Below are 27,334 nucleotides of genomic sequence, written 5' to 3'. Positions count from 1 at the left end.
TACAAGATGCTGTTTCCATTCTGTTCCAGACAACAATGGTGAGCAAAACTTGATATAAGAAAAGTAATTGTAAAACAACAAACCAAATGGGACTCAGTAGATGCATCATCCTGACCTTCTCCCACTTTTCCTCTAGATCATGGTTTCAAATTTGGCCACATCCCTTTAAAAAAAGATCCTACATGAAACAGAATTTACTCCAGCCATTTTCAAGCATTACATTTACACAGCACTTCCGATACTGCTGTCTGAAAGAGGAAGCACAGGTCTGCTCCACAACACACAATACATTCATCGTTTCCCAGGGCGAGAAAATTGGATCATACGTGGTTCTCTCTTGGGTAAGTTCAAAAAGGCAAAAACCACTCCCGACACAAAGAAGGGCAGATTTGATCCTATCCGCCCTTGCTGGTTTACTGAGGAATTGAGAGATCAATCAGCTAGTTGTATTCACATGCGATTCCATGAAAGCCGCAAGATGTGCTCTCATCATTTCCTTAGTTAGAATTAGTTACTTCTCTGGGAGCAAACACGCTATCAAAATGCATTCCTTCCATAAAGGCTGACTTGAGGCTAAATTGGGGCCGAGATCCACAAGCAAGTGCTCCAAGAAATCCAGCTGCATCAACTAGCTCTCCCAGGCTGACCCTCCTCCTCCATGCAGCCTGTCGAGGACTTGCGGTTGCTTCATGCCCTCAGGACCAGCCAGTACAAACCCCAGTAGCGTTGGGTCAGGACCTAATCCTGCCAGTTGCAGCCATGTCTCTTGGAACTCGAGTTACTCAACAACTAACAGCACGAGGCCCTCCAACCACTCCTGCCAGCCCATCTCCTTTTTTAAAGACTGTTTTATAGATAAGAAAGCAAGCATATTTTTAAGATAACTATGTTTAGTGTGACTTAAAAAGTCACGACTTCAAAATATTAAGCACTATTCTGTGAAGTCCTCTAACATTTAATACATATGGGAGTATAAAAACAGCAGCCAGCCTTCAGCTCCACTGATCCTCTGTGCGGGTTTGCCACCTCTGGTCACACGATCTCCCCTCTCATGGGCCCAGAGAAGAGCAAGAGTCAGCAGTTGTAACTGCATAAAATGGCAACATTCAAGTAAACACACTGATTCAACAGTAGGCAACCTTTAGTCCAAATATAATTTACACGGGAAAAAACAACAAGACTTTACAGCAAGAACATTGGAGACGGATTTTTTTTCTGTCTGTGTGTGAAATGACATGTTATCCAGAAAGGGCTTATCTGGAGAGTGCAAGTATGCAAAGATAGAAGCTTTTTAAAAATAAAATAAAGTTATATAACCTCCAGAACCTGTTGGATTTTAAAACCTAACTACAGAAAGACTGAGGATTGCAATAGTAGCGAGGAACCGCTGTACTTTCAGTGATTTAAGGCAAGCTGTTAGCAGGACTAGTACGTTCAGCTCCTTTTACCTATCGTCTCGCACATCCCCCCGCTCTCTTGAAATATGTGCCCGTACAGATAGTGCAAGAGGTCACACCCCAAGAGCAGCCCTCAAACTGGAAGAAGAATCTTGTAGCAACAGTTGCTACAGCATAGCATCTATTCGGGATTTGTAATGACAGTAATTGTGTTGCAGTTTCCTTCAGGGGAGGAAAACAAGGGACACAGATGTGTTGCATGAAAAACAGACACCAGCTAAATGCATTAATGAATACAACTGAGCACTGAAGCCACTCTGGCATCTCCAATACACTCGAGAACTCTCCAGCTTTGCTCAAGTGTAAGGGTTTTATCCTGAGCAAGATTCTGACCTCAGGGAGGAAACGGATGCGTGTAGCCCTTACACTTTTGCAGCTCCCATCTTTGCTAGGTGTTACAGGTCCAGCCCAATGGAACAAAACACAGTATTTTTCATCAGAAGAAAAATACACTCGTAGCACTTCATCAGGTGGGTTCCTAAAGTTTTCCAAGGGCAAATGAAAAGGCTGATGGCTCCCTCTTGGGGAGCAGCTGCTCCATCTTCAACTTATTGTCAGTACAGGTATCCCGACCAGGGAAGAGGGTGTGCGATGATAAAAGCCCCTGAGCCACATGTGATGTAGCTCGAGTCGGTCACTCTATTGCACTCAAAGACCAGCGCCCGGGAGGACTGCCACTTTTGTTTGCAGCTTGACTTAGCTCCCTTTCAAAAGGTCATTGCATGCAGATTAAAAGCAGTATACCAAAAAGTACGGCAAATAGATAATACTTAACTTGGGTCAATTAAAAAAAAGTAGATTACTCATCGAGGCATAAAATCCTGGGAGCAAAGGATGGTAACCTTAAACTATTCAAGTCTAAGAACAAGAGGTAGAGATACCTATGTACTTCATGGTGAAGGAGTTACAGCCTTCTGTCTTACAATCTCATGTATTTCACTTCAGTTGGCAATATAAAACCAAAAAGGTTCAATCTTCAATAATCCAGAGAAAATTTTAACACTGGTGGTTTTGTTTGCACACAACAAAATTTAAGCAGACACTTAGCTTTCAATACTTACGGAAAACACATTTATGTTTTGCTGTATATTGAAACACTACCCTGAAGAATTTTGAGTTTCAGGTTAAGCATCTTCCTTTTTAATATGAAAGGCTAAATTCACATGCACACATTTCGAGCAGAGTGAGATCAAGGGAAGAACCAGGTGCCCAATTTACCAAGAATCTTCTAAAAAAGGATCACACTGCAGAACACAAGGCTGCAAGACCCAGAAACTCACAATGACTATCATTTTCTGATGAATGGGAATGATGTAATCTCAGCCAACAAATTACATCATGACTGAGGTGGCTTTTAACTACATGGTGTTTCTTTAACTTGGCTGGGTTTTTCTTTTGGAAACAAGGCTTAGAACTGTAAGGAAGATACTTATGTTGACAGTGTCATGAAAATACTAAGGTCGCTAGTCAGTGCATAGCCACGTCTGGGAACCACAGGTGACAGGCTAGTACCTGTCCTGGGATCCATGGGTGCTTCAGGCTCTGACAGACATGCAAGGAGTGAAATAAAAGTCACACAGGCAAAGCTGCTGCTGCCCCCAGCACTCTGAACCCCCCAGCCGACAGCCACCCTGCCCTCGGGAAGAGGGGCTGCCTCTATTTGCAACCAACCCCGAGTCACTCGCTCATCAGCAGAGCAGGGTGAACTCGTTTCATGCTCTTAAGTGTGCTTGGCTGAAAAGCTAGAGTGGTTCAGAGGCTGATTCATGAGCAGATCTGCCATGCCAGCCTGGGGAAGCCAGTGCTCGCCCTGGGGCAGACCGAGCTGCCACAGGCTTCAGCTATCTGATTTTATGCCACCTGCCACACCTTCATTTATTATTCCTGTGGTTCTTTCATTACAATTGCACAGTATTAAAAAACTATAATTCTCCATATAGAATAGCACCAGCAGCAAGTAAACTCACAATTCAGCGTTCAATTTCAATTCATTTCCTCGGTCATGTTTTATGGCCAACTATGGGCGGAATCTTTCAAACCCTTACTTGAATCAATAGTCTTTGACCTCAGAAACACACCCACACAAGTAAAAATTAGCACAACTGAGCCTCCAGTTGATCTGAGAGCCAAATTTTAAAGGTGTTGCAAACTATAATATGGCACAGGTGGTCAGTGCTTTATTACTCAGGAGTAAAGTTTTCAGTTGTGTTTCTTTGCATATAAGGGAAGGTGATAAAATGCCACAGAGTGTGGATGTCAGACCAGTTTTCCAGTATATTACTAAAACTATCTATATAGTTATCTATAGTTATTTATCCCAAGTTGCAGCAGATTCACTACATGCATCAAGTTTTCTAATGCATACCCTAATTAAAAAAAATTAAATAGTTGCAATGGTTTCAAGGATTCCAGCAGCATCACTGCTCACTACAGTCCTGTGCCCTACAAATAAAGATTGAAATTATAGAAAAATGAAGAGTGAATGTATTTGGCCTGTTCCACAGATATTCACAGTTTAGCCATTAAACAAGCATATTTTCAGAGGCTCCAATATTGTTAAAGACTTCTCAGAAACATGTACAAAACCCCGCTCCCACACAGGTACACCAGCATTACAGAGTACAGTCTATTCTCGTTTAGGATCATAAAATCACCAGGCAATCCAAGGGAAGGTCCGATGCCCTCCCACTTTCAGCAAAGAGTGGCACCTTCAGCTCCTGGTTCAGGAGTATAAAACCGATACAGGCCTGGTTTGCATTCTGTAAATGGCAATTAAAAAACTGAAGTTAGGCTAAAAATAAATGGTACTTTGCTAGATAGATCATTTGGCTATTTTTGCAAGTATTCTACCCACAACAGGTGGAGTTGCTCCTGCTCTGCTGAAAGCAGCACAACAAGAGCAAGGCTGTCCTCTCGTACTGAAAGCATGGGACATAAGCCACTGGGAATTGTATGTCCTTTCCTCAACAGGAAATAAGATTTTTCCCTTCCTGTATATTCACCACCACCGTCTTTAAAAAGAAGCTGTATTACATTTGATGCACTAAAATGGGCTAAGCCTTGGAGTGCTACAAATTTATTTCCTTACTACAATCCACATCCAGATGACAAGATAAACACCCTCCTTAAAGAGCTCTATCCCTCATCCTTCGGGCCTGCTGCAGGTTGGTGTATAAATCCGTAGCAGCCACGGCCATGACTTTGTGTGCATGTGCATGCACTGGCTATCCATTTGAATAGTTGTGTTTTCACACTCTGGACATTTTAAAATCCCTTTAGGAAAAAAAAAAAATGAAGTGAGGAACAAATAGTTTAATAGCTGAATGAATGAGTAGTCTCAAACTTATAAATACAGTCTTCATTTACTATCAAATCAGGCCTCCATTTGGAACTTTTGCTAACAAAGTAGCCTCTGTTGGGGAATTTTTTTTCCTTTTTTAAAATAACAGCACCAGCAAAAGTCTCACCATAAATTCAGTTATACCAGCACAAGTGCTTTGGCCTGCTTCGCTCACCAAATCAGAATAAGGTTTTGCTGCCAAACAGTGCTTGTGCCATGGTAGCTCGGAAGGTTATAGTAGCAAGGACAAAGCTTTGAGTATGTTTTCCTATAATACAGCAAGTTCAGGGCTCCCCTCCTGCAAAGGGACAGACTCAGCTGCATCTGGAACAACTACATTTGTTTTCCACAGCTCAACATGTCTCCCAGCAAGAGCTTGCAGAAGCAGCATGGACCAAACTCTCTCCTTTTATTAGATGAAAGAGATGCTATCTGTGGCTTGTGGGTTTGTTCTTAAACAGTTTTCAATACCCACATTTTGTTAGTGATTTATGATCTCAGACCCAAGCTATTGCATAGGCTGCACACCAGCAAAGCTAGTGACAGAATTCAGGCAGATCCTCCTCCTCCTCTCTCTGCTAACCCCTCTGGGGCACAGCAGATGTGCAAAGCATGCCATCCTGGATCTAGTGACAAGCTCGCCACTTAAAACCTGTTTCCCGTTAGCTTTAAAACCCTTATATCACAAAAGCCATTAGATGCTACGGATGACTGTCCAGGTTTTTTTTGTTTTGGTTTGTTTTTTTAATTGAAGCTGTTTTATGATCCTGAAATGCAGCTCTGAAAATAAAGGTGTGTAATGGAAGCGTATCAAATTCATTAAGCCAGTACTTAGCTCTATAGAAAGCCTTGGCAATCATCCCTTTTACCAAAAGGTGTAAAAAAGTTGACATACTAAAATTAAAAAAGGTAGCATCAATAACCAAAAAAGTTTCAACCAGTGTTAATAAAACTCCCTTTAAGTCACAACAGTTTCAAGAGGCAAATAGTCCCAATACAGGCATTGTAAAATAATAAATTGACTCCTATCCAAATATTATCAAATCAGTCTAAAAATGACTCATCTACACTGTTGTCATTAAGAACACATTAAGAATTCACTTTGTCATCAGATGCCGATATTGTTGCTCCAGAAAGTGTGGAGTATTAACTGCGATTTAGCAATTAAACATAGGTTTTAAAAAACTGGTTTTTTTAATATTAATGCAAAAGATAGTTCCTCACATAGAAGTACTGTGCTTGCCAGACAAGTAAGATAATACTTTAGGTATAAATCAAACAAATTAAAGCAGAATTATACCACAGTTTTCCTTGAAGACTTAGGGTTTGTGTGTTGCTTCTGTCAATGTCTAGCAAACTTAAGAAGCAGAACCTTTGGTTCTTTTAGTCAAGTAAAAATATTCTCACGTAACCACAAAAATACAACTTCCAGAGAAAATGGAAGTCCATCAAGAAGTCCACTTTCAATAAAACTGAGGTAGTACTGCTCTTTTATTACGTGATGTGTAAGAGATTTAGATACAAATCGTCATCTACCACTCAGTTGACTGACAGGTACAGTAATTTTATAAAACAATCCCAACATTTAGTTTGAAACTCCAAAAAAAGGAATGATCTGGACTCATTCGCTAGGAGTTAGCTGAAAGTGGGAATTAGCCATATTACAAAAAGCTGTTGCTTATGTTGTTTTTTAGAGCCTTATTACCAGGGGATTAATGCATTTATAGTTAACAGTTAACACTGCTGTTCATCTTGGTATAAAACCTTAAAATTATTACAGCCTAAAATTTTAACAATGTAAACAGCACTACACACAGTACAGACCTGCCCTGACAGATGTAGTATGAAAAACTTAATCCGGCACTGTATAATTTAGCAATGTTAATTTAACCTAACTAAAAAGATCTACATTGTGCAAGAAATAGACTTACTTATACTAATCTGAAGTCTTAAAAAAAACCCCAAGAATGCCTAACTTGTAGCCAGGGTCAAATATTTCAGGGCAAGAGTAAAAGGAATAACCAAAATTAAGAAAGTGCCTAAAACATGATACAGCATTTTAGAGCCCTTTCAAAGACAAGGCAGAAAAAGGTGTAAAGTAGAAAAATCTGGAGCCTCGGTAATTTCCAGAAACATCCAGAGTTTACATTTAATGAAGGGCAACAGGTTGATTTCGTCACTGCTGCGTCGACGCCGCTAAGTCTGTTCCTCCGCACACAGGCCCTCTGTGTCCGAAGACGTAATACATTTGGTTTCCTCTTCCTTTTTCCTTCGCTCCATTTCCCACTCCACAAAGGTATCGAAGAGACTCGGCCAGGCCTCGTCCTCACTGTAGTTGCTAAGGTCCGGTCCAATCACCTGAGTAAAATTTAGAAACATGTTCCACGTGTCCCGGGAGATTCCCTTGATTCCTGAGGGGTTCTCGATTAGGAAGTGTAACCACTGGTCCAAAATGGGGGGCTTGTTTTGGGTGAAGACTAACTTCCAAAGGGCAATGGCTATTTCCCGATGTAGCGACCTCTGTCCTTCTTCAGAGTCCAGGCCGAACTGGAAGGTGAAACGATAGAGATCCTTGAATTTATCTTCCTGCTTGGCTTCGTTTAAGAGGCTGGGAAACCTTGCACAAATGCTGTCAATGCTGTCTGCGTTTATTGCTTTGCAGCCTTCAAAAAACTCCTTCCTATTAAGCAAGAGAAGAGAAATTAGTGCGAGCGCTTCCCACCAACCTCACGCGCTTCCCATCTCCGTTCAGCTAGGCCAAATCAGAAGAGGGTTATCTGGACAAGACAAGGTGTGCTCTCAGCCCAAGTAGCACAAAAATCTTGGCAATGGGAGCTACTGGAAGGGGAGACAATTCCAAGAAATTTCTCATGGCTTGGGGAACCACAGACACCATTCAGATCTGCTGGGGCACTGTTAGCATTCAAAAGACATTTTGCTGTCTGGCTCTCTGACTACTCGATAATACCACATCCAGTGCCTTTCACAATAAAAAGTGAATAAAATTTACCACAGAAGAAATGCCAAATGTTTGAAAACACCACATTTACACCCTGAAGTGCCATATATAAAGCAGCTTGATTCAATATTGCCCATGTCTAAACGCCCATGCTCTGGGCGAGCTGTTCTCAAGGGACAGAGCAGTTCACTGGTGGCTTTCCTGTGGTTTTTGGTTGCTCTTCCAGCCTGCAAAATAAAAAGGGTGCCAATGGCGACGGTCAGCAAGGCACCTACCGAGAGAGTGGAAGAGAGCACAGCATCACACAACACAGGCTACAATGCAACGTATAAACACTGCTCGAAGCACCAGTCCTATTCTAATTAGCCTACTAATAATCCAGACAAGTGGGTAGATGGTTAGCTCTGATTTCTTTAATGCTCATGAGCAAGTGTTATAACCAGCCAATATTAACCAAAGCCAGCAGACTGATGCAGGACGGGCTGGAGGGAAGACAGGAGATGGGGCAGCACTCAGGAGAACAGAAGACCGCATTGCTTTCCTTGATGGAAGAAGTCGATCAGCACCCATATCATGGAGTGTGCCATTAAACAAAGGTAACCTCTCACCACTAGATTTGCCCTCTCTCCAAGAAAACCAAAATGATGTTGATAAAACTCATGGTGGTTGTGCAGAATCACAGATACTACTTGCAATTCCTTTACCATGTTAGCAAATACCTGCGCCACCAGCCTCTAGTAAATCCACATTTGCATTCCAGAGTAACTCATCCATTTGACACACACCCACATCCACAAAGACTCTGAAGATGCTGGAAAAGCTATCTGCGTTCAGTGCACAGCAGAGGCTTGGTTCAAGGCTCAGAACACTAAAGTAATTTTGAAAGTTATAAGCTGAGTAGGAATAGGTAGCATTACTCAAACCAATCTAGATAGACCAGAAAATAAAAAATTCATTCTCTCTCAGCAAGTCCCTGTAGGAAGTCTTTACTTGCTCTTACCTGGACATTGATTATCAAGTTGGGGGGGGCTGTTGTAGTTTCGGGTTTGGGTTTTGTTTGTTTGTTTTTTCCTGGTAAGTTTTAGCCATTCTGTCATTTCCTGTAGCATCACATATGCTATAAGCCTGCTGACTGACCCCCTTGTCCAGAAGGACAGACAGCAGTTTAAATACCAATCACTTGTCAGCCAGTATGAAACAGCTACCAGTGTCAAAAGCCTTGCATTTCCTTCCCTCTCTATGCTTTAATAGGATTACTCTTCAAAAAAGACATTAAGTATAACACTGGTTGGGCAGGAACAATGCTTAGGAAGCAGTCTGTCATTCTTTCACAGAATAACAACAGAGTTGGTAGCAATTACTAAGGAATCGCACATTACTTTAAAGCAAAAATTAATTTCAGTGTCCAATCTCATCACCAAGATAATGCTGGATACAGTAAATCTGCTTTTGGTAAATCAAGAATAAATGAATGTCTACAGAATCTCACTACGCTGCTCATCATTAGCAGCATAATGTCCAAAACCACATTTTCAATTCTGAAACCCACTGTGAGGAGAAGGGGAAAAGAGGACAATACAAAGCTTACCTTCCACAGTGGTAGGAATTGATTTGATCAAAATGCAAGTGTTAGAAGAAATAAGTAAGTGAAGCTAATGAGGCTGACTCTCCAACATACAGATGACAGGATATACTTTAACATATGAAAATAATTACAAGTTCTACAAGAACTAACCTTGTAAATTTGCACATGGTAGCAGCCTGGAATTTCCAAGCCAAAACTAGCACTTTAAATTCAGTGGGATCAACACAGAGGTCATTGCAAAATCGTTCCATTCCTTCTTCCAGTATGGCATCTTCCCGTTCATCCTTATACCTCCTAAATAACTCCCCAATCCTTTGGAGCGAAGATTCTTCTGCGCTGGAAACAGAGTCTTTCTTTGTATCTCCAGAAAACGATGGAGGCTGACTAGATTCTACAGCAGCGTCCGTTTTCTTTGTCCCATTCACAAGTATATCTCCTGAAGACTTCCCGCAAGCTGAACCATGGTCGTCTTTGTGGACTGCACTTCTCTTACTATGCGACTTGCTGCCAGATTCCCTTTCCCCATTTTTGCTGCCAAGGGTAGAAGAAGGATTCTTGCACTTCGTGACACACTGGCCCATGATGTTGCAAGCCCAGCTTCTAGAGCAGTCCCCTTGCCGTTGGACACCCTCGCAGCTGCTCTTCAACACATCTCACCATGCCATTAGCGGCAGTCAACTAACCTGAAAAACAGTTTCAGAGTCAAATTGCTGTTTCTCCACAAAGAATATTGTAAGCATTAAATGTGGGATAACACTCGCCAGTAAGAGACCGACTTCAGGATATTTAAGTTTTGCATACTGAAAAGGACTAGTGTACAGAAGGTTGGCATATGCCATAAATTTCAGGTAATTTCAGGCTGTTTTACCTAGAAATCAACGCAGCTCACTCAGTGGCTGCAGTATACTAACGGGTCCTAATAAAGGAAATTCCTAAAATTCTTACTGTAACATAGGTTACAAAGAGGTTGATTCATGTACAGGCTTCATCAAGACAGACTACTTTAACCCAGAAATATTTTAAAGGAAATGGTTTTTAAAAGTATACCCGCATTTTATATATAGAATATAAAACACTGAAACAAAGCAGTGGGGGGGACAGGGCACTGATGGGACAACCTGGCAGAGACTTAAGCAGTAGATTTAGACTGTACCTTCAGCAAATGGGAAAAAGGGGTTTTGGCGGGGGGGGGGGGGAAGGGGGGAGGAAGCATTTCCTTTTGGGGGGGGGGGAGTTGTGGGTTTGTTTTTTTTTTTAAACAAAGTTTGGAATCTGGATTTTTGTTCTTCAAACATACACAGAGCATGTTTGCAGAAAGGAGGCAACACTCACTTTTCATGCAAGATGGTGTTCAGGAATTATTCATTGTTTCAAGTGGGCTCCTCCCTTCAGGTAATGAGACAGACAGGGGAGGGGGCCTTTTTAATGAAACTTTCAGACAGACACACATGCAGATAAGAAGTAGTAATTCCAGTTCATCTTTTTTAAAAAAATCAAAATTAAAATGCCAAAATGATTTCATCATACTCTGTTTTTACAAATCACAATGTTAAAGCCTTGCATATTTGGAAAAGATATTTTACCCACAGAAAAGGTTTCTTAAATTTTCCCTATTAAAACCAAACTAACACTCTGACACTATCCTATCAGCATGCAGCCACGCCATGGACAGTCCATTTCTCAGAAATATCAACTCCAAGAAAGCAATTGCTTATCATATTCCTCCTTTACCCACTTATTTGCATTTCACCTCCGCTGTCAGTTAGGCAAAAGCCTCAAACATAAAAATTGGGTTTTCCTTGTCTTTGTTTACTGCTTCCAGGTTACAGAATTAGAACAAGAAAGAAAAGAGATAAAAATTAAAAATAAAGAAATAAAATAGATGTCATGTCAGTTTTTCTGTATTCTTTCTTGGGTAAAGCTCTTCTGAGACCAAACCCCTGTTTTAAGCTGTAAACCAACTTGGAACAGCAGCACTAAGTGCAGATGAATTCTCCAGATATTAGGATTACAAACATAAATCTTCTCTCAGCCATTATATTTGTTTTGGCAAAACAGCACATGTGCAGTTTCATGAGCAAAAAAAGAGAAGTATTTTTGCCAGTACAACTACAACAGGCAAGATGCTGGTTTCAACTACCTGGCTTCTCTTGCCCTCCCCAATCCCTTTTCTTAAGCTCATAACCCACAAACAAAACTAACAAAAACCTATTTTTAAGCAGCAGAAGGAACAAACATCTGGTACATCCTTTCATTAAAGATGAACTTTGTAGCACCATTTTTATAGGCAAGTAAAGTTCAATTTAATGTATTCAAGAATAATTTCTTATTCATTTGTATTTTAAAGGTTTCATTAAAATATGCATTTCCCCATAAACAACCCAAAAGACATTTTCACTCGTCCTTAGTACTTCACAGCTCTTTGTGAATTGCAGAGTACTGCCACGTGTCTGAGCAACATCATCTTCTCTAGTCCACGCCAGTCATTTTTTCATTACACCAAAACAAACAGGATGTTATTAGGCAGTGTAAATTACTGCTTAGATTAACTCCCAGATACCAGCCTTCCTTTTTTTTTTCCCCCCCTTTAAATTCATCAGAATTCAAATGCTCAATCTACACTAATTCTTGTCCTTCTATCAGTTTCTCAAAGGTAGCTAACACTACTTTGGCTAAGTTTTTCTTTAGAGAGAAGCATGCAAGTAAAGGAACAGAATAAAAAATCCTGAGTAAAAACTAGTTAAAGTAGAGATTAGCTACTTTATAAAACTTTCTGCTCAAATACATAACACCAATTATTAGCTGTTGGGGATTCAGAACAGCTTTTCCCTATGGGCAGGTTAAAGAATAGCTGCCTATTAGTGAATGGTACTTTCCTCTAAAGTAGCTGGTAGTAGTCAAATCACCCGCAGCATAATGGACAGCGATGAATCCAATTCACTTTAGGAATCCCAACTTAAAGTTTAAAAAAAAAAAAAAAGACAGTTTGCGAGACTAACTTACATACTCTGTTCATAAATTTTCCTAACGGAAGTGATTCATGCTGTCATGCTTCCAAAGCAACGGCTTGTATTAATGATTATAACAATCTAATATTCAAGTCTACAAAGTGACATCACCAGTATGATGAAACAGACGGGGTTTATTGTCATTTGCTGTCATGAAAAGACAGCATTACAATACATAGAGGGAAGGTCAGCCAGCAGTATTAAACACCTGTATGTGAGGAAGTGTCCCAACAGCTGTTTCTAAAAATCCCCGGAGAGCACAGTAACATTAACCCATAGAGTGCAAGTTAACCATGTCCCAAGCAGCGTACCCCTATAAAAACCCCACGTTTTCTGTACTCCAACCTACTTGCCTTACAAGGAGCTGACTGCTGCTCCTGAACAGCCACTGCCTGGGCTCTGCTAGCGCTGCTCCTCCCTGCAGTAAGAGAGTTCTTCCTTCCTCCCCGCCGAGGAGGTTTTCAGAGCACAATCCTACTCGTTATGAATAAACACTAGAAGATACTGAAGTACAGTTGCTGCAATTCCTCACTTTTCTACTACAGGAAACTTGATGCCACATGCCAGATACTTTGAAGCATTCTACCCCAAAAATAGCAAAACCAGCTTGAAAAAAAAAAGTCAGACTGCATCTGCTGGCAGTTTGTGCATATAGCTGGTTTTGTAAGAGAAAAGTCTTTTGGCGCTCCATCAGTTACCCTTTTATAAAATGCCTTCACTGAGCTGGATCCACTTCACTTACTAGTCACCTCCGCTTCCTACATGACTCAGGTTTCAAGGCATGAAAGGAACAAGAGCCTCGGAAGGAGATAGAAACAAGTGGGAGAACTCGGCCCTTTTGTTAAGGAAGGCTGGAAAGAGGATCCAATTGCAGCATCAGGAGCTGCACTGAACTGTGTTCAAGAAGTATGAAAAAGCACTCTCAGGAAAGCGAACAGAGCTACTCATCTAACTGTAGAGCAAAGCAAACGTCATGTCTAGGTCACGCCGATTACAGTTAAGTGTGCACAAGGACACGCAGAGATGTTTCTCCCAGCTGGATCTGGAACTACAAGCATAAAGTTCTCCTGTACCCAAAGGTTATACTGGATTGGTGGTAAAACACCAATTCCTAAAAGGATCAGTTCCCAAGAGCAAAATTACTGTAACAGATTTGTACAATGTAACAGTGAGACACAAAAGGCAGTGCTGACTACTAGTTTTGCTATTCTACTAAAAAAGATCAAAATTCAGGGCTAAGGCTAGAACATACTCAGCACTACAGGATGCAGTACTTCCAAAGAAGTTTGATTACTCAGACATGTATTGAGCAATAACCTACAGTAAATATGAATCACCAAGATGCCCATGAGGCCATCTTCCACACAACAGGAACTGCAAAGCAGAGATCGACAATGATGTTTCTCTGCTCCTTTCTAGAAGGGAGTAAGCAACTGGAAACACAGGAAGACTAGTGCTGGTGAATACAGCCAGTTAAAGGAAAGCCACTCTCTAAGAACAAAGGATGTGTAGAACCGTATTGCCCAATACTTTCAACGGAAAACCTAGAGAAGATTGGGAAGACCTTGCTAATGCGTTGGTGGGGCTTTTTGTTTTGTTTTGGGAAGGGGTTTTTTAGGGTTTTTTGGTGTTTTATTTTAAGTGCTGGAAGGAAATTAGGTTTTCTCCATTTTCAAGTGACCAGATCACACGTAACCCAAGATTTGAAGGGAGCAAAACAACAAAGTGACTCAGTAATAATTCTCTGTCATACAAGCACACCATGGCACAATTGAAAACACCGAAGTGGGGGAGAGCTGTCAGGAGGAAAGAAGATGCAAAGGAAATATTTGAGTAACCCTGTATTTTTCTTCAATGACTGACGTTATTGTAGTAATAGAAATTATTGGATACATCCAGAGAATAATAAAACACAGCCACACATTACACCGTTTAATAAAGTGTTGCATCAGAAAGTATTTACAATGAGTTTCAAAACACAGAAAGTATCAAAAGAGAAGAGGAAAAACCCTCCATACATTCAAGAACACCTCAAAGACAAATTTAGGAAATGTCGTAACAAAAGGGGACACAGCTCAGCCAACCATTAAATCCCTTCCCAAGTAGCAGTTCACTAGCTAAGGCAAAGACAACATTGCTAGAGCTTAACTAAGCCTCAACCAAGCCTCAACTTTTTGCAAACACTTGAGCATAGCCTGACAGAATTTTACAGAATTTCACTATGCATTATCTACCTTTTAGTGGACATGGATACAGGACTTCTAAAACAGCTGAGAGTAGAGAACAGTATCATGGGTGCCTCATCTTTCTCCAGCTCAGAACAGATACACACAACAGCTTTCCATTGGGGAGCCACGAGAGGATCATTGCAACTACTGAACGAGAAGCAATCACTGCTCTAGCAGTTGATGCTGGGCAAGTGATCTTGTAAGCAAACAGCTAATACTTACATAGTTTCAGCTACACAGGGAATCATTCCACTATCTTCACAGCCTCCTTCAGGCTCCCTGGGTTCCACATGGAACGCTGTAAGACAAAAGACCACACAAATCTTTACATTTAGAAGAGGCCACAAAAATCATAAAATGCACCAAATCACTCAGAAGCGACTATGCATTTAATAAAACCCTTCATAGCCAAAATCCATTTGTTGAAAGAGTCATTTTATAAAACTACTTCACTTTTTTACTTATAAAGTAGCATTAACACCATTAACTCTGCATTGTCATATAAAGCATAGATCAGGTACTGAATACAACAGACAAGTTCAAATGTTTGTTAGGAGTAAACACACACTTCTGGATACTTTTATGGCTTTCAGCATGGGAGAGTTAATTCCTCATTTCATGCACTCAAAGCAAAACAGAGGACATGCTATCACTGTCAATGCATGTTAGCTAAGCGGCTGTTTAATCTGTGAATGCCAGACAGCTGCTACCTAGCAAAGCATAATTTGGGTCTAGCAAGTAATTCTCTTTTTTCATTCTCTAGCACATTCTTTTCCATGTTTGTTTTCCCATGTTCAGTTGAGCTGGTGCAACTTCACTTCTCTTAAATTCCCAGCTCTGCTATATAACTATGAAGCTCTGAAGATGACAGACAAAGGTATGTCTGGTTTGCATAGCAAGAGCTACAACCACAGCACCTAGTCAACACTTCTGTTTGTATCTGATCTGGGGGGGGGGGGGGGGGGGACGGGGGGACGACACAACAAGAAAAACAAGAAAGCTCCAGCAAAACTCCTCTGCTTTACCATACTAACAGAAACACTAAAATGTCTTGGTTTTACAGCTCTCAGTAGATCTAGGGAGCAGACAGGTGATCAAAAGCTACCTTTCTGCATGCTTACTTTTTACATGAGACCTGCTTCTTAGGAAACAAGTGGGAACATTAGTTTGTTCAGTAGAAAGTAGGGAATGGATGTAGAAAGACAACCATGAAACAAGTTCTTATCACACATGCCCATCTCCACATAAGTTGAGTTTTCCCCAAACTTGAGTCCTATATGTGGATTAGGACAAATTTGACCCACAAATAAAACCTAGTTCTGATCAAAGCTTTTAAAAAAGCTTTTAAAAGCCCAGGGAAACAGGCATCCAACACTTCAAAACCCCTAGAAACTGTGGAGTGGTACTTTCGCCCGCAATACACACACAGAGCAAAAATGTATTGCCACTGAACCATTTCTGGGCATTTACTTTTGAGATGGATAGTCCAAAAAGCATACTTCACTCTGGATTTATATCCTCCACTTCCAAACTTCATCTTCTACACAAACAACCACCCCACCCCGACAGCTTCACAGCTCTTTTAGCACACACTCCTGCTGAAAGGGCCGCCCTGTGCGGGCGCACAGCCACCAGCCAGCTTAAATGTGTACGGGAACACAGGAGTTCCTGCCTCTCTCACGGTGGAAGTACTAGCTTGGATTTCTTTCTATTTGACCATAGCATCCCATGAATTTCAATAATTTAAGAAAAATGTAACATCTGGCACTTCTATATTAATTTCTTTTGGCCCCCTGCAGCTAAATATAAATCATCAGGGGAGAAAAGAAGAGACAGGAGGGACACAGGGTGCTGTGCAGCCTCATTCCCCCAGGAGCCTGCTTAAATAGAGGAGAGGCAACATCTTACACTTCACATTTTAAAAACCATTGTCATGACAACTTTATGCAACAAACTAACTACTTTTCAAACAGATTTGTATTTCTTTGGAAGAAATACATGATCCACCATATCTACATCTCCAGTTGACTACGGCACATACTGGAAGAAAACACTTATTTCAAGTTCAAAAGAAGCTGAATCTGATGGAGTTCAGCCCTACCCAGCAAAAGCCAAACTTTTTCAGGTTGTTTGAAGTAGTTTCCATGTTGGCTAACCTGTGCACACACTGTCTGGAGCCAGAAATTTTAACGTTAGAACCGCCAGCTACAATTCTTCCCCCATTCTTACTACTTTTATTCTACCGAGATGCCCATTTCACCTTTTTTTAATTTTTAATGTAGTAGTACAAGCGTAAACTTCTGTGATAACACAATTATGGGATGTGGAATAAAAAGTTAGTATGAGTTAGCAGTTAAATAAACAAGCTCTTCAAGTCTGTATTTAAAGACTATCATAGCACAGCAATGCGCTGTGGCTGACTTCATCCCTAAATCACACAAAGGGGCTGTGGCAGGGGTGGAAAGAAGCATCAACACTTCTGTGGCACAGGTTTTAATTCAGTCCTTGGGTCAAGGTTAAAAGGTATAGCCATATGCTACGATCACCAAGCATCCCCCCTTGCCAGTGCAGGAGGAGCATCATGCTACAATAACTCGGAAAACAGCCTGCATCGTTTGTTAGCAATCCCACTCAAAGTCCACTGGGAAAATAAATAAGCAAATGGCATGCACCCTCAGGATTATGGAGACCTTTGTTTTGCTCACCTATCTCTTTTTGCACCTGTGTCTGACTCCCCCCTGTGACTTTGGCTCTCCCGCGCACTGGTGCACAGAGGATCACGCTGCAGAACACTGCAGCGCCAAAGCTGCTGTTGCCCTCAACACTCGTCCTCAGCAGCTCTTCCAGGGGTAAGAGCTGATAGCGTTCTCACAAAAGGCAACTTTCTTTGCTTTTCTGTAGGGAATCAGTGAATAATTAGTGATATTGTTCCCCTCTTCATCAGGCACAAACTGAGAGGGTCAGCTCTGCATGTGGAAGATTTTACTGTGCAGTTAAGAGTTTTATACTGCAGCACCCAAAGCGCTTGGTGCGTAAGTGTTAAAGCATAAAGGAAGCTTTGGTCAGCAAAGCCATCACATTATGGAAACTGCTGATTTCAAGTCATAACCTGCAATGAAACTTCCTCAGCAAAAGCACTCTGGCTCCAGCACAATGGGCACATTATGGGCTTTCATTAGCCCAGAAGACACCTCACCACATCCCTAACCAAGTGCTGTGCTAGCACCAGTCTGTCACACAGATCTGCTCCACACCTCTGCTGCAGAAATACATTTATGCAAAGTTACTTAAGAGGAAGTCTAAAAGCAGGAAAGTCTTGCTGCAATTAGTTAAAATTAATTATTAGTTTGCCAGGCTTCCTGCAGTTCAAGCACCTTTCAATGAACTACAGTCAGGTTATGATTTTGGGGGCATACAGATGGGAACTTTGTCAATCTGTTCCAAATTAGGATAACAAACTATTTCTGATTAACCTCACTTTGAGCTTTGGAAACAAACCAGATTTAGAAATCTGATCAAACTGGGTAAAGTCTGCCTCTACAGAACACACCTGTATCAGAGTAGAATCTAGTTACACAGATGCATGAAAAGGGACCATGCAGAGTTTTGGCTGCCACTTGGCAGAAGGCTAAATGGCAGCCAATGGGAAAACCAAGCCAGACAACGCATATTTTGGAAGCCTGCATACTTTCTCAAATGAGATGTGGACTGCTTTGAGAAAGACCATACTGGAAATGCTTAACTAGCCTGGAGGGAAGACAGAGGCAAAAATATCTAAAAAAAAATTCAAGTAACAATAGATTCAGAAAGTGCTTCACCATGTCTAAAGTCCATAATGCTGGGCCACTTCTCAGTGCCAAGAACCAGAGCTATCACCAAACCTCTTCACAGAAGAAGTCCCACAGTTGCCAGGAAGCAGGCAAAAATCTCTTAACAAACAACTGCACCTCGACATGGTGTGCTGTCAACTTCAAGTCCAGGGCTGGGACATCCAGGAGATTTTTCCATTCAAGACTCTGGGCAGAAGAAACCTGCTTTCTGCATTCTTGAAGAGCATCCTACTAAGATGCAGGGTATGACACCACATTTCATGTTCAAACTCCAACAAGAAGTCTTAAGAAAAAGTGGAATAGATGTTTCGGACTGTAGTTCACTGTGTGCAGCTAATTATACAAGGTTAGCTTAAGAAAAAATGAATAATAATGTGAAAAATTATAGGGAAAGAGAGAGTAAAGGCACCTTACTACCGTTTCTCATGGAAGACACGTTCCTTAAGCAGCTTTTTCAGCAGACACACACGGATCATTCTCGAATCCCTCCCTTTCTTTTACACTCTCTAACTACACAATACCTTACTTACCGATTACTTCTCATTGTTTTTCCACTTGGCCCCATTAAAAAGTTTTAAATCCTTTCCTATTACGTGCTTCGTCCTACTTTATTAGGTGGGTGGAATGATTTGTTAGGATTATTGTATTTTCACAGAGCAAACCCAAGTCCAGTTAGCTAAATAGCATATAATCTTAGAAGGGTGCCTTCCGGTGCTTCTGTAATGTAAATAAATTAATGAACTAATTCACACAGCAGCAGTACTTGCTTTAAGAAGTCTGTTTAGGCTATGAGCAAGACAACAGGCAGAGGGGAAATCAAGACAGCCAAATGATGTGGCTGTTCACGATCATGCCATCAGTTTTCAGTAAAGCTGAAACCAGAACCCCAACCAGATTCCATCTGATTCCCTACCTCCTACATACTTAGACATGAACAAACTCGTTTGTTTCACTGCACATTAACTCAAACCCTGGATGAGTTTGAATCTACCACCTTCAAAAACCAAAGGTTCGGTCACTGAGCAATTCATCTCCATCCATTTAAAAACTATCAGTCTTCCCCCTCTCCCCTGAGATCCTTGTCAAAGGCCATACAACTCAAGATCCAGCACTTACAAAAAGCACATCATCTATTGAGGGTTTGTGGTTTTTTTCCCTTTAATGTGTAAAGGAGTGTAAAAGAATAATCCTTCAGTATTTTTCCAGGGTACACTGTAACTTTTGCACAGCATGATAGACCTTTAGCACCTCGGTATGTATTATGAATAATTAAAGCAGCACATGCCAGGGGAAGAGCTACTCTGTGCTCAGACACAACCAGTTCACATCTCTACAGCAAAACCGCAGATTATGGGACCAACCGGAACCGCGACCCTCAGATATCTGACACAGATGCATCCTGCTGTAAGCATCTGAAAGTAGCTGTGCTACAAATGTCCTTACCCCGTCTCAGTCCATTCCGTAAATTAATCTATGGAAAACTGCAACTATCCTGTAGCCAAACCAGAAAACTTTGAAAAACCACCTCAGTCTACAATCCGCTCTGCAATGGAAAAAACCATTTACTTTTAAGCTGAGCTAAGCGTGCACAGATTTTCTTTTGCACCAAGCACAGCTAGCAGACTTCACCTTGCAGTGGCTGAGGCACCTCCATCCATTACGTGCAGCTGAATGTAATTCAGGTAGATATCAAGTAATTCCCGTAATAATAAGATATGCTTTAAACTAATTGTAATAAGTGAATAACTTTACATTTCTTACTGCTCTCAACAGTGAAGAAACACCAATCACACAAAAAAGGAAGTCCTTCCAGCAGCTCTGCTTAACAGTGTCCCATCTCCAGCACAAAGCAGCTGTGAGAACCATGACCCATACAGCCTCCTAACAGGGCAGCGAAAGGGACAAGTCTAAAGACAAGAGCCAGACCACCTCATAAGATCACTTCTGGCAGCAGATGCTCATAAGGAGTTTACAGAAGGCCCAGTAGCCATCTCGGTAAGTGTAACATAGTTTACAGGCTGCCAGCCAAAAGAATCACTCGTTTCGTGCAGTTGTGTAGGAACTTCATCACCAACTGACCACATAAATACTGGAATCATATTTAAGTTATGTACAAAGAATTGTTCTAAGTGAAAGGACGGACATCTGAAAATGCTCTTAAAGAGTATATGCTTGGACTTTTAAACTGACTGCAGTTTTTAAAGCAGAAAATACACAAAGCCACCTGCAGAGACCCTAGTTCTCTCTACTGATTTGAGTCCTGACTTCCCTGTTACAGTGAATGACACTAACGCTTCACGCTGTACCAAGGATGTTGCAGACGTTAACTGTATCAAGAGCTCCAAAGGAGCTACTTGAACTTAGGTCATCAGTTATAACAAAGGCTCTCAGCTCTCCTTGAGAAATCTGGTGGCAGCTTCAACCAACGCACACATTTTGTTAATAAGTTTTCACATAACCCTGGTTTCACTTGATGTCCTGTGTCTCACAAGAGACAGAAGGGGTGTAGGTATCTACCCTGTGCTTCACGAGACATAATCACTAACTCCAAGCACAGGTAACTGTGCTTGAAGCTGGTATACATCAGACCTTTGGCACTTCCAGACTGCCCATTTATGTGCTGATCCAGAGTACTCAAGGCTTTCTGTACAGACTCATTTGCAATGAAAATATTGAAAAGTCAGCATATGACCAAAACCAAGTTCTAGGACATTTGTGTTTGTGAGTCTATTACTAAGCTACACACGCCTCCCATAATGATAGGCGTTAAGATTATTTTTCTCCCTCCCTTTCAATTTTAAAACAAAAGGATAAGACTGACGGCATTAGATGTTTCAAAGTTGCAGAAGGAAAAGTTGTATTACACTAAAAAATTTCAGAGTAAGAACTAAAACCTGCCACTTTCTGCTACTATGTGGATGCAAAAATAAGACTGGTATTTTTCAGGAGCACATAATCCTTTTGGTTTAAAAAAAACCACTTATGTTCACTAAATAGGAAAAGTGAGACAACAAATAACTATGACTGTCATACTGTCTTTGGCAGTCTGACTTTCTGGGAATAACAAACTGTGACAGGAGGTCAGTAACAGCATTCTCACATTTTGCTAAGTAAGTTTTGTCTTTCACAAAACAGATGCCACAGACAGAACAGCATTTGTAACTATTCTTTCTGAGACACCAGAAGATTATACTAGCTCGTTCTCTTTACTGGAATCCTGTCTCACCATCTATGCTTTTGTTGTTTTCTCTACAGTATTCCTACTTCTGTGAAAGAGTTAATATTTACAGCTAAGTAGTCCCCTAACCGTCACTCTTCTAGTAGCAAAACATTGCAATTAAATAACCTTTACCCAAAATGCAGATTTTCTGCTTCCTTCAAGATGCAGATCATTGGACTGGAAAGCTGCCCCCCAAGACACATGGATAAAATGGAGACACAACGAGTCTAAATGGGTTAGTTCTCAGATTATCTTTTAGGCAAGAAGCTTTGATTCACTTTGTCTTCCCCTATTTGCTCTGTTCTGGTTAACAACGAGATCAGAATGTAAAAACATCACCAAAGGGTAACACCAAAGCCACATGTGACAAGGAGAACCTCCTTATGTCACCATAAGCAATACTGGCATTTGTGCAAGGGAAAGCAGAGCTCCCCTTTGGTTTGCCAACCATCATTGCCCCTGGGACTCTCAGACTTGCTCACCAACAGCCAGTTACCGATAGCTGAGCAGTTCCACAAAACCTTCTCATGAAAGGGCGAAGTCAAGGTACAAGTGAATGATGGGAGCATGTCTGCAAGTCTTGGCTTTTCTGATCACCCCCCTGGAAGGCTTCAACCCAGATCTGTAATTACCTGACTCAAACTAGAGTCGGGGGGGGGGGGGGAAGAGATAGCTGACTGTTTCAAAAGACACACTTGAGACAACTTACTGTATAGAAGACACCGAGAAAACTAGCACAGACAGTTTACTCGTGCCATATGTTTACAGGGGGTAAATTGCAGGTGGCTCTTTACCAGAAGGCAACATTTGCCTTGAACATTTGCCATGAAATTACCATTGTTTCAAGTCAAGTTACTATGTCATTACTGCTGAATAACTGAGAGTCAAGTATACAATTAATCCATGTCACCAATGCAGATAATCTGCAAAACATTACAGCCATTTAATCTAGTATTTTTAAAAGGAGGAAGGGGGAAGAGACAAAAGAAATTATTAGACTTCCAGTAACCAGAACACAAAGCCTATTAGTCAGAGGCAAATAGAGGAAAGGAAGCCTGCGAGATAAGACGCAGACCCCTAGGGAGAAGCAGCCAGAGAGAAGGAGCCCATTCGGGGAATTCTGACGAAGGCTGTTAAGGGGGTTCCCTCTTATCTTCTTGTGACTACCAAGCCCCTCAAGCGTTTACAGATTGTTCTTTCAGTCTCCAAGAATTCTGTCTGCCAATCTTCAGCTCCTTCTTTATTTTTAAGAATGAGGATGAAAGAAAGGACTGTTTTTCTAACATCCCATGCCTTTATTTTTACAGTCTCTTCTTACTCGGAGAAGTTTTCCTGTTACATTCACTACTACAGACCCATGTGCCTAATGGAAAAATAACACTGTTTCTGCACTTTGCAAGTTCTTACAAACTGCCAAAACCCCACCACGATGGATTTAATAGTGCTCCAAGGCTCTAAATTAAATTTATCAACACTTCTGCAGCACCAATAAAGAAAACCGAGTCCTACAGGGTGGGCCAGTTCTGAGCAGTACGGGGGGACTCGCACTCCTGCCAATTTGCAGTTGTGCATCTCTTTATATCCAAACCACCTTTACATCCTTTTCTGCAATAAGGAAATGCAAGTTTAGAAGAGTTATGTTTATCCCCCATTCTTCCACCCCCTTTCCATCTACTTTATATTCGCCTGCCCCAATACACATACACAGAACATACAGGATTTTTTCCTGTTCCTTAAGCTGAACCAAAGAAAGCAGCAGAACCAAGCCTCTCCCTCATCCAAGCACAAATTTGTCAGAACAAGTCCCTTTGTCTTAGAAGTCTGTCAAACTGTCTGGCAGCCCCTCTTTCTCAAGATATACTTCCTTAACTAATTTCAGTGATGGTCTTCCAAAACAGCTGTTCTTAGTTTTCTCTCAAAGCCACCCCTTCAGTTCATCTGATCACCTTTTTTTCAATACAGTTCATGCTAAATGGAAGCAAGATGTAATTATGAATGAATTTCCAAGATCAACAAATTATAAGAATTACTGACACAAATCAGTTAGAATTTGCTATGAACTCCAAAATAAAGCAAGAAACTGTGCAGAGAAGGCACCTAACCCAGCCTTAAAGATCCAGGAGCCGATTACAGATCATGTTGCAGGCTATCAGTCTTAAGATGAAAGCAATTTCAAAAGCATCACACTGAGCGGCCAAGTAGTATCAAAGCTGTAAGTTCCCCCATTAATAGCTTTGTGAAATATTTTAAGGATTATAATCATTCATGCCTGCATATAACTTGCTATTAGGAAATAATCAGAATTTTAGAAATCATTACAAGAGCCGATGCTTGCAGTAAGTTTGTAAAGCCAGTTGCACTTTGCAAATCTGAACTAATTCAACACAGATCACAAGCTCTCCTTTTTCTGCTGATGTGCAGAAAATCTTTGCTTTAGACTGCGTGCTGCCTTTCATGTAAAGGGCTATGAAGGTTTTTCACAGACCACTAACACACACTTGTATGGGGAAGATTTTAAAGACAAACTACAGAACTGACAAGAACGTGCAGTCAGATCTCTCTTCTTCCACGTACAATCTTAACCAAGGGACTATGTTTCCTTTTCTGAGGATTACCTTTTACCAGGGAAACATGCAGTAGTGTTCAGATGCGCTGGAGAAACACCAGTACTCAGATATTGTCTCTTCCCATTGCTAGCCCAAATAAAACACTAATACCGTAGTTACACATTAACTGTTTAACAAAGAGGCTCTTAGATAATAAGAACATGTTTAGAAGAGATGTCTTTTGATCAACTGTTTTCCCAAAAAAAGACAGACCATGCAGCACAACTGCAACTGCCAGTGAAGCCTGTCTGTAATTTTCAGAAACATAAGGCAGAAACGTTCTGTGCTTTTTGTTTGTACAGCTATACCCCTTTTTTTAGAGCACTTAACCTATTACCCCTTTAAATTATGCGGCAGACATCACCATTTAAAAAAAAGTTACCAGCTGTGGATCAATGCTGTATTCCAATACTTGGCATCAGATTGTTCAGTTATCAACGTAACATTTTGAAGGACAGCATACCAGCAGTGTTAACTGTTTAAAAGATAATCAATGATTCTTTCCAGCAACCACAGCACTAATAGGAAGGGCATACTCTTTCAACCAATATTTGCCTGAAACACCGATTATGCAAGTTACCATTCAAGTCGTTATGAGTGGCTCATCAGTACCACCACAGCCCCAAAGAGTAAGAGTGATTAACGCAGATTGCAGCTTTCCCAGGAAGGGTAAACATGCTCAGGAGAGGGAGTGAAAGCTAAAGTAAGAAGAAAAGTGGCTGTGAGAAGGTGGTACGTTCAGATTACGAGAACTATCTCGGAAATCAATTGCTCCACATTTTATCTCTCTTTTTCCTGAAAACACTACGAATATACACCTTCCAGCATTACACGTGTAAAGGCTGGGCACGAAGAGCGTTTGAACAAAGCAGCCGATCTCCTCAGCCCCGGAGGGGACGCGGTGCTGCACGCGGAGCGGTGGTTTGCCAAGAAACGTGGTGGGATCCTGCAGACGGCACACGCCAAAATAAAAAAACACGGAAAAGAGCCCGAAGTCAGCCGGCACCATTACCGGGGCACAGGAGCTGGCGACGGGCGGGCTGGGCTCGGCGGCACCCAGCGCTGCGCGCCTGCTGAGCCGCTGCACCGGCCTGCGCGGAGCCAGACCCAGGAAACACCAACCGGAGAAGCGCCCCGGACTGGACCGCCCCGCGCCGCGGCACCGGGGGAGGCTCCCGGCCGGGCACGCCGGTACCGGCGGGCCGTCCCGGCGGCTGCCAGCCCCGGGGACGGGGCGGGCTGCGGCTCCGCGGGGGGAGGCAGCCGTGAGGGGGCAGCGGCGGCGGCGCGGGGCCCCCAGCGCCCAACCGGCCCTGGCGGGGCTGAGGGGCAGAGCGGCGGCCCCCGCCGAGGCTGCCGGCCGAGCCCCCCAGCCCGCGCCACCGGCCGGGCCGAGCCGAGCCGAGCCCCGCGCTGCTCCCGCCGCCGCTGCCGTCCCCCCCGCCCGCAGCCCGGCGCGGACGGGAAGAGACATGGTCCAATTCACTCACCTCCGCGGCTCCCTGCAAGACTGCCTCCCCCTCCCTGCATCACTTCCGGGGGTGAGCAGTCAGCTGGCGGCGGCGCCGCGCCGTGACGCAAGGCGGCGTGCCCGACGCCACACGCACGGTGAGGGCAGGGAGGGCAACGGGTCGCCGCCTCCCTCGCCCACCGAAGCGGGGGGACGAGGCCTAGCGGTGCGGAACCGCCGCACACAGGCGGGGAGCGGGGCCCCGGCGCGCTTCTTCCCGAAGGTAAAGAGAGGGGGTGGAGAGCGGGCAAGCCGACGCGCGGGGAAGACGGAGGGGAGGGGAGAGGCTAGAGGTTTGGGGGGTTGGCCCACCCCCTCCGTTTGACACGTTGGTTCCGCCCGGATGCGGGGGCAGTGCCGCCCCGGCCGCCAGGGGGCAGAAGGGCGCCCGCGCCTGCCGCGCCCCCCGGCGGCCGGGCGGCTCCGGGCAATGGCGCGGGGGGGGGCGGCCAGCGCCATCTTAGCACTGGCACCCCCCCTGTGTGGTGCACAGGATGCGGAGGACTGCCAGGCCCCCCAGACACCCTGCTGTCACCCACAGTGTCACTGTCTGCCCTGTGCTGCATGGCCGTTGCCTTGTGCCAGGGTAGGCCTGACCCCCAGAGCGAGGAACATGGTGGCCTTGCTGCCCAGCCAATCCCTGTGCCTGCAGGAATGGCTGTGGGATGGCCCAGCTCCCAGGTGGTGTGGAGAGGGTCCTGTGCATAATGAGTCCTGAACCTCTCCCCTGGGCCTGCAGTTGCTGCTGACCTGGAGCTCGTGTCAGGGGGGGTGTCCCACCCCGTCACCAGCAGGCGTGAGGGCCCCATCCCCACAGAAGCCAGGAGAAGACTCTGGGACAGATAGACTGGCCCTTACCCTGACCCTGTGTTCCTCTGCCCTTGTGCTGTCTGTGAGGCAGGAGGCCCCAAAGGCTGATCCATACACCATTCAGGAGAGTCTAGCGCAAATACTGTGTGAAGCTTTGTTCCAAAACTCCCGAACTTGAATGGGATTCACACACTCGATTTCAAAAAAAACAAACCTTTTTTCGATATGTGCCCTGCTATAGTTCTTAATTAGTGACTAAAAATCATACCTATCAATGTCCTGGGACCGAAGTGTTTGGAAACTGAAGCAGAGGGTTCATGAAACGAGTTGTTTTAAATGACCCACAGAACAAAGTAAGAACGGGGGTAGGGAGGATTGTTTCTCTGCTAGCATTAATATTTATACCTGTTCTCGAGTTTGGGAGCAGTTCCAATGCTGGGAAATATTTCTATTCATGCATGTAGTTGCATTTGGCTTGAAGCCAAGGTATGAATAAGGTACATAAATCCATACTGGGTTTTGTGTCCATGTTGTTATATTTCTGTATGCTTCTATATTATATAAGTAAGGCCATCCAAGGATAGCTGAGACTTCATTTTCTCCGCTAAATTTGTTGCACTGCATTAAAACCTCTTTCTCTGCTTGTAACTAATAGAGAACTAAACACAAAGGAGGAGAAAATGGTTCTAAATGTATGAAAGCATGAGCAACAGGGTTGCACAAGACAAGTTCATATTGCTTTAGAGTTTACCTGGACACTGTGTGCTTTTCAGGAGAAAGC

General features: G+C 42.8%; 2 protein-coding genes across 6 annotated transcripts in view; one reads left to right on the top strand and one right to left on the bottom strand.

Annotated features, from left to right (window-relative positions):
• Positions 1–1,228: 1,228 nt before the first annotated feature.
• On the bottom strand, positions 1,229–25,866 carry DCUN1D3 (defective in cullin neddylation 1 domain containing 3). 5 transcript variants are annotated; one of them, XM_072877749.1, is made up of 4 exons: positions 25,724–25,866; positions 14,800–14,875; positions 9,492–10,024; positions 1,229–7,477 (listed from the first exon to the last, which is right to left on the bottom strand). In XM_072877749.1, exons 3-4 carry the CDS (start codon positions 9,920–9,922, stop codon positions 6,994–6,996), a joined length of 915 nt encoding a protein of 304 aa, XP_072733850.1. In that variant the 5' UTR covers positions 9,923–10,024; positions 14,800–14,875; positions 25,724–25,866; the 3' UTR covers positions 1,229–6,993. The 5 variants fall into 5 exon arrangements, with proteins under 5 accessions (XP_072733850.1, XP_072733851.1, XP_072733852.1 ...); XM_072877750.1 differs by lacking the exon at positions 25,724–25,866 and adding an exon at positions 25,246–25,640; XM_072877751.1 differs by lacking the exon at positions 25,724–25,866 and adding an exon at positions 25,052–25,199.
• LYRM1 (LYR motif containing 1) overlaps positions 25,832–27,334 on the top strand; it is a 28,536-nt gene continuing 27,033 nt past the window's right edge. Inside the window, exon 1 of the mRNA XM_072877755.1 lies at positions 25,832–25,966. The gene's annotated coding sequence lies outside the window, so the exon portion shown is untranslated. The remainder of the gene's footprint in view (positions 25,967–27,334) is intronic.

This window comes from Ciconia boyciana, chromosome 13 (genome assembly GCF_034638445.1).
Source record: "Ciconia boyciana chromosome 13, ASM3463844v1, whole genome shotgun sequence".
NCBI classification, from domain to species: domain Eukaryota; kingdom Metazoa; phylum Chordata; class Aves; order Ciconiiformes; family Ciconiidae; genus Ciconia; species Ciconia boyciana.
Note: the sequence above shows the minus strand (reverse complement) of the source record. Positions and strands in the feature narration are given on the sequence as shown.